Genomic DNA, 12,118 nt, shown 5'->3' on the forward strand with positions numbered 1-12,118 from the left:
GCACAGAGTGAAAGAAAACTTTTTTTTCCCCTTCTTCCTTGAAATGTTTCCTTTTGGGAAATGGAGAATAGATGAACTAAATGCCGAGAGAAATTCTGGCAGTTCTTTGAAACAAAAATATATCCAAACTCCGATATGTGTATAGATTTAGTTTTCTTCATAAGTACTTTCTAAGAAGCCATCGCTCAAACAGCTAAGAGATTCTTCTGGATAGTTCTTGAGATCCTCTGGACTATTTTCAGAATTCCTTTGGTACCTAATTTTGTTTTTTTACTTAAATATCTATCATGTGTTTTGGTTTTCAGTATCCTCACTTGTTTTCAGGTAATAATCGTCTAGAGAAGAGACCTTGTAAACTTTGATTTCTGTCTTCTGGAAAGCTCAGTGAAAATAAGAAAGGGAATGGAGAAGTTTGTATAATTACCCTGAAGTTCATAAATTAGATGTTTCAAAAATTTGATGTTTCAAAAAATGTTTTTTTACTTGCAAAAATTACACTTTTCATGGTTGAATATTGAATTTGGTTTAGTTTTAAGATCTACTAAGTGACATCTAGTTCATTTATGCTTACAATTAAAGTAATAAAAGTTTATCTTTTTAAATTTAATGTTGCTCCAGAGATAAATATTTGAAATTTGTAAAATTTGTGCTGTAATTACTATTCTTTTCTCTTTTAAAAATAACTGTAGTCTATGCCACGTTTGAGCCAGCCTTATGTGGAAGGCTTGTGTGTTTCTCTTGAACCTCTACCTCCTCTACCACCTTTACCACCTCTCCCACCTGAAGATCCAGAACAGCCTCCAAAACCACCTTTTGCAGATGAGGAAGAGGAGGAAGAAATGCTGCTTAGAGAAGAGCTCCTTAAGTCTCTTGCAAATAAAAGAGCTTTTAAGCCAGAGGTAATTTAGGTGCCTGAACCTCTAGGTGGTGCCCTTGACCCTAGTTTTAGCTTTGCTTTTCTCTGGGATTCATTGGGCCTTTCAGAGTAATGAGTCTGAAGCTAATTTACTCAGGAATTTTCAAGATGGCAGAATTTCTTTATTTAAAAATGTTTCATATTTCTTTTTTCCTTATTTAGGAAACATCGAGTAATAGTGACCCACCTTCACCTCCAGTTCTGAACAATTCACAGCCTGTGCCAAGAAGCAATCTATCGATAGTCAGTATTAATACGGTATCTCAGCCTAGGATACAGAATCCAAAGTTTCACAGAGGACCTCGTCTTCCACGAACTGTGATCTCGGTAAAAACAAGCAACATATTTAATTCTGTTAAACAGTTTGTGAGAAATTTTAATGAAATTTTGCTGCTGTCTTATTCCCTAACTCCTAGTTCATTTAAATATGTTACATATATTCATATATAAGTAAAAACAATTTTTATTTATTAATAGTGAAATGGGAGCATTTCTTTGCTTGAAAACTAGTAGAGTTAGTGATAATGTTTTTGGAGAAGCATTTTTTTTTTGCCCTTTTTTAAATTTTTTCTATATAAATTAATCCATTCAGATTTTCTTTGTTCTAGAGTTACTTTTAGCAAATTGTATATATGTTTTTTATTTCTCTCACCTTTGTTTATGTTTGCTCGTATTTATTTTCAGTTATTGATTATACTGTAATGGCAGGATTTATTTACGATGTTTACTGATGTCTGTTAAAGAAATTGAAATGACAATTTCTTTTTACCTTGTTTTCCAATGGCTTTGAAATAAAATAACTGGAGCCAAAGCCAAGTTGAAATCTTACCTCAGTTAGGTAAACCAATTTTGGCCACTTACCCTCTCTATATAACCATAAAGCCAAAAAGTTTTGTCAGTCACTATGTAGAATTGTTAATTTTTTGTTTGGTTGATAAGATAGCTAATTTAGGTGGCATTATGGTTCTTTATAGAAAGTTGGAGAAAACAGAAAAAAGCTCAGTCAGTTAGGCATCCGACTCTTGTTTCAGCTCAGGTTGTAATATCAAGGTTGTGGGATAGAGCGTCTGCTTAAGATTCTTTCTCTGTCTCCCTCTGCCCTCCCCCCTCCCAAAGTAATTAAAGAAAAAAAAGTTGGAGAAAATAAAACTTAATGGAAAGGTGATCATAGTAGTGTCTAGAACTATAGAAAATATAGAGTATTTTATGTGGTGGGTAAATAACCAGTATTGGTGAAGTGGGACAAAGTTAGATATTCAACATAACCATAAGAAACTATAGACTATCTACCTGGAGTCCATTATTTTTAGGAATTGAAATTCAAGAGATTAAATGACTTGTCCAAGGCAACACATCTAACTGGGGGTAGAATCAAGAAAAAGTAGTTATTTTTGTCATCAGAAGAAACCAATATATTATTTTTGCAGCTTCCAAAGCATAAGTCAGTAGTTGTAACACTGAATGATTCAGATGACAGTGAGTCTGATGGAGAGGCTTCTAAGTCAACAAACAGTGTTTTTGGTGGATTGGAGTCCATGATTAAAGAAGCAAGACGAACTGCTGAGGTCAGTGCAATAATGAAAGATAAAAAGATGGTTTATTGATAGTCATTAAAGGTTTTTTTTTCCTCCCGCAAAAATTAGACCTTAGAGGTCTAGATTTTTAATATATTGAATTGTGGAAGTATTTTAAGTATTTGTGTTATTTAGGAATTTACAGAATGAAGAATGTATAAATTTAATTAGATTTAACTATGAAAAATCTATTTTTTTTCCAATTGACTAGTCCCTTTTTCAAACTAGTAAAAATTGAGTGGATAATTGTCCTCTGTACTAAGGAAATGTATTGCTTTGAAAATTTGTATCACAATACCAGAAAACAGTTTTTATTAAACATAAAATCTAAATATAACTTTTACCCCTATTTTTACTATATATATGTAGGTTACATATGATTTAGTTCGATTATTTTAAAACTGTAGACTTAGTGGATCGTACGGTTAAGTTGTGGCTAACAGGTTGCATTGTTTTGAGAAAAGAAATAGAAAATAATTATGAAGTTATTCAGTTATTTCTAACTATACAAATGTGCACCGGGTTGTGATGTGAAATATAAATCTCAGTGGTTTTATTGGAAGCTGTTGATCTGGTTGACTTTAACTATTTTCTAGCAAGCTTCAAAACCGAAAGTACCTCCAAAATCTGAAAAAGAAAATGATCCCATGCGAACACCTGAAGCTTTGCCTGAAGAAAAGAAGATTGAATATAGATTGTTAAAGGAAGAGATTGCCAAGTAAGTAGCATTTTTTGTAATTAGCTTTAAAGGTATGTGTTATTTCAATACTTAACTTAGTCTTTATACAGTTTATTGACATTGGGAGATGAGTGGTGCTGATTTTATCCAAGATCCAGACTTAATGTTTTTATAACTCACAGAAGGGGGAGCCAGATGATCATTTATAGACTTGAATACAGTGGTGCACTGAGATATATACAGCTTAGAGAAAGATGAAAGCTGTTATAAAAGAGAACTACACTGGGGCGCCTGGGTGGCTCAGTGGGTTAAAGCCTCTGCCTTCGGCTCAGGTCATGATCCCAGGGTCCTGGGATTGATCCCCGCATCGGGCCCTCTGCTCAGCAGGGACCCTGCTTTCTCCTCTCTCTCTGCCTGCCTCTCTGCCTACTCGTGATCTCTGTCTGTCAAATAAATAAATAAAATCTTAAAAAAAAAAAAAAACTACACTGTCATTTTTTATACTTTAAATATATCATTTTGTCAGTTATATCTCAGTAAAGCTAAAAAATACTTAGTAGAATCAGCAGTATTCTTTTTTTAAATTAAAGTGTAGTTGACACGTTGCACTAGTTTTAGGTGTACAACATAGTGATTTGACAACTCTATACTTAGGCTACACAGACTATCAACTTTGAATGCCAGCTTGATCATGCATATTGGTCATCATTATTAGTCAACATGATTAATAATTTTATTTTATGAAATAGAATAGAGCTTTAAAGATAAATAATTTTGGTTTATTTCTTGGTGTAATTCATCTACCTTTATTGGTTATTTTAGTAGAGAGAAACAGCGTTTGATTAAATCAGATCAGCTGAAGACAAGTTCATCATCCCCAGGAAACTCTGACGTGGAAATTGATGGGATTGGCAGAATAGCAATGGTTACTAAGCAGGTTGCAGATGCAGAAGCAAAACTTAAAAAACATAGGTGAGCCTCTTTATCTGATTAAATATTGGTATATATTTAAATGTTCCTGTATTAGAATGATGTATTTTTGTGGCTGTATGTCATAAAAAGTATACTATATGATTACAGATTCTTTCATTCTTGGTAAAACTATAGAAGACTATCATTTTATTGAATTGTATGTTTACATAAAGTAATAGTATTAATGTTTAAATGAAAATATCAAGACTTCAAAGGAGATTTGTTTCCCTTCAGATATGCACATGGCTTATCCATTGCTAAAAACATGTATGAAACTCTTTCTTTTGGAATTCTCTTTAAAACGTTGACATCTTTTTGAAATACCTTCATTGGAACCGTATTGTTTTTGTTAAAGGTGGGCTTCTTTGTTGGAATGAGTCATTACCCAATCTGTTCAATAAGACACATAGTTGAGTATAGTGTTGTTATGAATGTGTGAATATTAAGTTACAATCCTAAACTTAACATATTTTGTAAAATCACTGTCTTTTGAGTGGTGTTTTAAAATTTTGAAAACATACAACCTCGGAGCGCCTGGGTGGCTCAGTGGATTAAAAGCCTCTGCCTTTGGCTCAGGTCATGATCCCAGGATTCTGGGATCGAGCCCCGAGTCTGGCTCTCTGCTCGGCCTCCTTCCCTTTTTTTTTTCCTCTGCCTGCCTCTTTGCCTACTTGTGATCTCTGTCAAATAAATAAAATCTTAAAAAAAAAAATAGAACCTCACAAGATGAACATAATGAATCCTAGAATTCGTTAGCATATTTGGGGAAGTTATTTATTCTGTTGAGGTATAATTGATATATATTATTATATTAGTTTCAGGTGTACAACATAATGATATGGTATTTATGTACTGTATGAAATGATCACCACAGTGTAGTAACATCTGTCCCCATATATAGTTAAAGATTTTTTTCTTGTGATGAGGACCATTAGCATATATTCGATAGAAATGATTATATTTGTTTGTGGCTATACATCTTTTTCACTCCACACACCTTGAAATCATTAGTTGGTGAAGAACAAAGTGTTAACATCAACATTTGTGAGTTTTGTTCCGCTAGTCCCCCTGTAGGTTTACATACGTAATGTGGGGAGTTTCTGTTCAAGTAAGATGTTCCTTATTCTGTTGTTATTAACTAACAGACTTAATTCTTAAACTTCAAAGTTTGATTGTAAAAATCGATTGCAGTGATGAATTAGCAATGTATAAATAATGTAATGATTTTTAAAATAAGCTTCAAAAGTTCATCTACCCACGGTTAATGGAAAAAGGTAGAAATTTATAACCATCTTGGTACTCTATTTTTTTAAATCACGAAAAACAATGTAATTTGAAATGTTTTGGTAAGGCACCATAGATAGCTCAAGGACTTAGTGACATAAATTTTTTATAAGTAAACAGAAATATTTTCTGTTTTTCATTTCATTACAAGACATTGGAGATTAAGTATTCTGAACAAAATACATTTAAAAATAGCTTTATAAATGTCTTCAGCATTTTATTACATCTAAAGTATGCTATTATTTTATGCACTAAGAAAACCTGCTGCTAGCCAGGCTATGATACACAGTGATGCTAAGACATTACTGATACTGAAGATCTGAAAAATGTGCTTCATAAATGAAATGCTGTGGTGACTGTAAATCTCCAGTGTTATCAATATGAAATGATATTATGTGTGTTTTAAAGGAGATTAAAATAAATTCACTTAAGTTCCATTTATTTAGTAGCTTCAATAAAAAATGAAATAAGGTAGGGGCACTTGGGTGGCTCAGTGGGTTAAGCCTCTGCCTTTGGCTCAGGTCATGATCCCAGGGTCCTGGGATCGAGCCTCACATCAGGCTCTCTGCTTGGTAGGGATCCTGCTTCCCTCTCTCTCTCTCTGCCTGCCTCGCTGCCTACTTGTGATATCTCTCTCTCTCTCTCAAATAAATAAAATCTTAAAAAAAAAAAATTTTTAAAAGTGAAAAGGTTTTTAAAAATTCTTTGTCTTTCTGTTCCCCATTCTATCACATATTCTCTGTCTTTATGATTCCTTCTAGATATCAGCTGTTGTGATTGTTGAAATATATCTTCAGGGAAAGATCCTTCATTTTTTTAACTATAATATTCAGTAGTTGAGAAAATGAAAATCTGTATCTATAAATTTATTTTTTGTCCTGTTTTTCTTCTCATTTCCAAACTTTACATCTGTATATTGTTTCAAAATTTAGACTTCCTTTTCCCCTTGCTTGCCTTGCTTTAGATAAAATGAGTTAGAGATTTATAAGTGTGCTTGATTACGTTTATCAGACATTGATTTGTGTGTATATTAAGAGCGTTATAAATGATGTTAAACATCGCAGTTTTCTGTCCTAAGTCCCCATCTTTTAGGAGTCCTGTATGGTCAGATTCAGTCGTATCTAGTAGTGGTTTTTCAACTGTAATTCACATTACTCAGACTTAAGTGATTTTTTTTTTAAAGAAAAAGATTAGACTCATAGTTGCTTTCATAAAATGGAATAATGTTTATTTGAATATCTGTGTGATTAGTGCATATGAAAATCCTTTTAATATCAATATATATGTTTTTAAGATTATCTGAGAGAGAGTCTGTATGTGCACATGCAGTGGGTAGGGGCAGAGGGAGAGGAAGAGAGTCTTAAGCAGACTTCTTGCTGAGCACAGAGTCCGTCGTGGGGCTCCCATCTCGCCACCCAGAGATCATGACCTGAGGAGAAACCAAGAGTTGGATGCCTAACCTACTATGCCACCCAGGCGCCCTGTCAGTATATTTTGTGAAAAAAGCTACTGTTTGTGAATTGTTTTATTCTGATGGTGTTAGCCTACTAGTTTAGAAGGACATTAATAAGAATTTTGTTATTTCTCAATTAGGATTCTCTTGATGAAAGATGAATCTGTGTTAAAGAATCTCGTACAGCAAGAAGCTAAGAAGAAAGAATCTGTTCGAAATGCTGAAACAAAGATTACAAAACTTACAGAACAGCTTCAGGCAACAGAGAAAATTCTCAGTGTCAACAGAATGTTTTTAAAGAAGCTTCAGGAACAAGTAATGTTCTTTTTTTACATTAAGATACTGTAGTCTCATGTTTACGTTTTTATGGTCCAGATTTTTTTAAAAACAAAACCATAAACCAAAGACCTCAAAATGTATAACCTTTGTACTGTTTTCCATTGTGACATAATATTGGCATATTTTTATTTTCAGGTGCATACCCTAAAGCTGCTCTGTGTTTAAGAAGGCATTTCCTCTCTCCTAAGGTTTACATTTACATTTCCAGAATTGTCCTGTATTTTCAGATTCACAAAGTTCAGCAACGTGTTACCATTAAGAAAGCTTTGACTCTAAAGTATGGGGAAGAGCTTGCGCGGGCAAAGGCAGTGGCTAGTAAAGAAATAGGAAAACGTAAACTGGAACAGGATCGCCTTGGAGTAAGTTGTTCATAGGAATATTTTATTTTTGCAAAGGAAAAAGTTTTCATGATACTTCCGAGGGTAAGAGATGTATAAAATTAACTCGGGTTTTCCCCTGCATATTCAGAAAGGCTAAAGCTTTGTTTTTAAATGATGTCCACATTTTTGGAAGCTTTATTTTACACTTCTTGTTTTGGCTTTGTCTTTTGTTTTTCATAGATTATAGATTAACTGGCATAACTATTGGGGAGTTTTGTCAAACTATTATATTCTTGTCAATGATTTAGTTTTTTAATAGTGGCACTGTATTGTAGGGATAACACATTTATCTTAACCAAAAATTGTTTATGAAATCGTAGTGATGTAAAATATGTATATCATTTTTTCCTCCAGCCAAACAAAATGATGAGATTGGACAATTCTCCAATATCAAGTCCCAGAAAGCATTCAGCAGAACTGATTGCTATGGAAAAAAGACGATTACAAAAGCTAGAATATGAATATGCCCTGAAAATTCAGAAACTAAAAGAAGCCCGGGCCCTTAAAGCAAAGGAACAACTAAATATTGCTCCAGTTGTGGAAGAGGAACCTGAATTTTCTTTACCTCAGCCGTCACTTCACGATTTGACTCAAGATAAATTAAGTCTGGACACTGAGGAAAATGATGTTGATGATGAGATTTTGTCGGGTTCAAACAGGGAACGAAGAAGATCATTTTTAGAGTCTAATTCTTTTACTAAACCTAACCTTAAGCACACTGATACACCTAACAAAGAATGCATCAACAAACCTACTAAGAATACAGTAGAAAAACCAGAACTTTTTCTAGGGTTAAAAATCGGTGAATTACAAAAATTATATTCAAAAGCTGATAGCTTGAAACAGTTGATTTTAAAGACCACCACAGGCATTACGGAAAAGACTTTGCATGGTCAGGTAACTGAACATTTCATATGCTTTATAAAGTCTAGGATTCACCCTAGCTGTCTTTGCTTTATGCAGTTACTGTTTTCTTTTGCAGGAGATTTCTGTGGATGTGGATTTTGTGACAGCACAGAGTAAAACAACCGAAGTGAAGCCATGTCCTTTTAGACCCTACCATAGTCCTCTTCTAGTTTTTAAGTCCTACAGGTATGAAAGATTCGACAAGCTTGAATTTCAGGACTGCCTCTTGATCTTAATGACAGTATAAACTTGGCTAGTTCATGATAGTCAAAAAAAAAATAATTGGTGTCATGGTGACTAAAAAATGAACGTGTCCTTTTAGGGAAAATGCAATTGTCTTATTGTCAGATTTGAACCGTATCAGGAAGTAAGGTTTAGCTCATGCTAGGTTTATTCTTACCAAGTTCTAATTTCTGGTTGTTGGGGGGAATTTTGGAGAACTCTGATTTATCTCTGGTAGGGATTTTAGGAAAAATAATTAGAGTCAAATAAGAATTTTTAAGTTTTAAAAATAATTTTACCATTATTACCATTAAATTTACCATTAAGTAATGCTTTGGCCAGCTTCCATAAAGTTTTATGGTTGATATGGTTGAATTGATTGATAAAGATGGTAACTTTATTGAGGTTGTCTTTTTAAAAAGAATTCTGGAAGTTGTGAGACTAAGTGGGTAGGATTTAATCATAAAATTGTAAAACACATATCAGGTACTAAAGGCATTTCCCCTAGTTTTTTTGTTGGCTGGTAATGTGCAAGAAATACCAGTGTTGGGACATGTGGGTGGCTCAGTTTTTTGAGCGTCTGCCTTTAGCTCAGGTTGTGATCTCGGGGTCCTGGGATCCAGCCCCACATTGGGCTCCCTGCTCAGTGGGGAGCCTGCTTCTCCCTCTCCCTCTGCCTGCAGCTGCTCCTCTGCTTGTATGCTCACTCTTTTTCTCTCTCTCTCTGTCAAATAAATAAAATCTTAAAAAAACAAAACAAAACAGTGTTATATACCATTTTATTATGTGATACAAAACACTATTTTTAAGGATTTTATTAGGGAGTGAGAGAGAAAGCACAAGAGAGCATGAGCACGGGGAGGGGCAAAGAGAGAAAGTGAGAATCTCAAGCAGAGGGAGCCTGCAGCAGGGCTCAGTCCCACAACCCTGAGATCATGACCTGAGCTGAAACCAAGAGTCAAACACTTAACAAACTGAGCCACCCAGGCACCCAGAAAACACTACTTTTGAAATACAGCGTTTTTGGTTGTTGTTTTCTGTTTTGGATCTTTTGTGTTCTAAGTATAAAAAAGTTGTCTCTGTCATTGATATTCTGGTTTTTAGAGTTCATTTTGATATTGTTAGTTAAATAGTAAACTGAAAGCATAGAAATTTTAATTAAGAAAAATGAAAAATTTCCCAATTTTCTAGGGAATGTTTGTCAAGCATAATGTCCCTGTCTACCTTTCTTCTCCTTAGATTTAGTCCATACTATCGAACCAAGGAAAAACTTCCCTTAAGCTCAGTATCATACAGTAATATGATTGAACCAGATCAGTGTTTCTGCCGTTTTGATTTAACAGGAACATGTAATGATGATGATTGTCAGTGGTGAGTAGCTTTTATTTGTGAATATTTTATAATTTAAAAGACAGTTTTGGTTTGATATTACATGATTATCTTTTGTGTGTTATTGTTTTGTTTTAGGCAGCATACACAAGACTATACACTTAGCCGAAAACAGCTATTCCAGGACATTTTATCATATAATCTGTCTCTGATTGGTTGTTCAGAGACGAGCACTGATGATGAAATTGCTGCTGCAGCAGGTATTGAAAGACTCTTACTGTTCTCCAAGAGAAAATTTGAATGTAGGCAATTAAATTTGTTTAGTTATTGACATCTTTAAGGAGTTGTAGTAATAATTCAATACATTCACCTATGGCATTTTATCCAGATTTGCTCTAATACAGTAGTCACTAGCCGTATCTTGCTTTTCAAATACAAATTAGTTGCCGTAGCCACATTTTAGGTGCTTGATAGCTGCTTTTGAGCTCAATAGCTCATTAGTGGTTAAGTGCTTACCAATAGGATAGTGCAGATAGAAGATATTCCATTGTTGTGTGAAGTTCTTTGGACAGAGCTCATCTAAATAGTTCAGTTTATTTAGAGGAATATAGTAACATACTTGTATAACAATCTTATTAATGATTTTTAAGTAGAGCCCTGTTTTTATTCATTGTTGTTTTAATAAATAGAGAAGGATTGGAAATTGTGGTTTCAAATTCTACAAAGAAATAAAAAAGACTTTATACACATTGATATTACAAAAAGCATAGATTTTTGTGGCATTGTAAGTAAATACTGTTAAGGTTTTCTTTAGATTTATTACCAAATATTCAACCTTAAACTGCAAGTATTTTAGAAGTAAAGGAATTGATGTTTATTAAATTTAGTGTTAACCACAACCCAGAGTGATCATGAAGTCACCGAATCTGTGTAGTCCTTCTCAATTTGGGACTTTAATTTTCACTTACTTGTTTGGTTTGTTTCAGTAAATACTTTTTTTTTTTTTTTTTTTTGAGCCCAACTTGGGTGCATGATGTGGTAAGATTTGCCATAGCAGTTAAGGTAATGAAAGCCTTGCCTTTTAGGAGGCATATATGTTTTTTGACTGGTAACATATACTTTTAATTTTTAAATTACTCTTCTCTTTCTATTTTTTAATTGACTTTGTCTCTGTAATCCATACTTTTTATGCTTTTTATAAAGATAATATTCTTCTAATTTCAGAAAAATATGTTGAGAAACTTTTTGGAGTAAATAAAGATCGAATGTCAATGGACCAGATGGCTGTTCTCCTTGTTAGCAATATCAACGAAAGTAAAGGCCATAGTGAGTCAGTCTCTCTCTCTCTCTCTCTCTCTCGTGCACGCGCGTGCGCACACACACACAGGACCTTGCAGTTTCTTTATGATAGCAAATTTTCTGATGTTTTCCAAAATAAATACATATGTGTATATATGTATGTAACATGCTCACAGAGTAGAATAACCATCTCTTTCTGTAGGGCAGAAAATACATATGTATGTCATTTCTGACTAACAGAATAATTTTAGCTCGTTTTGAGTATTGTTTGGGTACCCTTTTAAGCTATAAAAAACTAGTTATTTCAGGTAATAATCTTCTCCTATCTACTTTAGCACCTCCATTTACAACCTACAAAGATAAAAGAAAGTGGAAGCCAAAGTTTTGGAGGAAACCTGTTTCAGAGAATAGCTTCAGTAGTGATGAGGAACAGTCTACAGGACCAATTAAGTATGGTAAGAAGTAATTTAAGACCTTGAATCATTACATTGTGGTGTTCCATCTTTGTCTAACACAGTACTAATTTTTTGGTGTATCTGCCAGTTTGGGCTTTTTGTTTTGTTTTGTTTTGTTTTTTGTTCTGTTTTGTTTTCTTCTTTTTTTTAGAACAGTGATGCCATTTGGCATTTAACGCAGTTCCTCGTTGTGCAGGATTGCCCATTGCCTGGCCTGTGTCCTTGAGGGCAGGTGTAGTATTTTATTTTGTTTTTGAGCCTGTGCTTTCTAACATGCAATAGGCTCACAGAATGAATAAATAATGAACAA

The 12,118-nt window shown here is 33.9% G+C and overlaps 1 protein-coding gene across 1 annotated transcript in view; it reads left to right on the forward strand.

Annotated features, from left to right (window-relative positions):
- ZFC3H1 (zinc finger C3H1-type containing) overlaps nucleotides 1-12,118 on the forward strand; it is a 52,675-nt gene that overhangs the window by 21,904 nt on the left and 18,653 nt on the right. Inside the window, exons 8-20 of the mRNA XM_046012681.1 lie at nucleotides 690-899; nucleotides 1,079-1,243; nucleotides 2,344-2,481; nucleotides 3,087-3,208; nucleotides 3,992-4,141; nucleotides 7,019-7,193; nucleotides 7,445-7,576; nucleotides 7,952-8,494; nucleotides 8,580-8,689; nucleotides 9,965-10,096; nucleotides 10,193-10,314; nucleotides 11,279-11,380; nucleotides 11,689-11,808. Coding sequence (XP_045868637.1) covers nucleotides 690-899; nucleotides 1,079-1,243; nucleotides 2,344-2,481; nucleotides 3,087-3,208; nucleotides 3,992-4,141; nucleotides 7,019-7,193; nucleotides 7,445-7,576; nucleotides 7,952-8,494; nucleotides 8,580-8,689; nucleotides 9,965-10,096; nucleotides 10,193-10,314; nucleotides 11,279-11,380; nucleotides 11,689-11,808 — 2,221 coding nt within the window. The remainder of the gene's footprint in view (nucleotides 1-689; nucleotides 900-1,078; nucleotides 1,244-2,343; nucleotides 2,482-3,086; nucleotides 3,209-3,991; nucleotides 4,142-7,018; nucleotides 7,194-7,444; nucleotides 7,577-7,951; nucleotides 8,495-8,579; nucleotides 8,690-9,964; nucleotides 10,097-10,192; nucleotides 10,315-11,278; nucleotides 11,381-11,688; nucleotides 11,809-12,118) is intronic.

Source organism: Meles meles, chromosome 7, assembly GCF_922984935.1.
Source record: "Meles meles chromosome 7, mMelMel3.1 paternal haplotype, whole genome shotgun sequence".
In the NCBI taxonomy this organism is placed as follows: Eukaryota; Metazoa; Chordata; class Mammalia; order Carnivora; family Mustelidae; genus Meles; species Meles meles.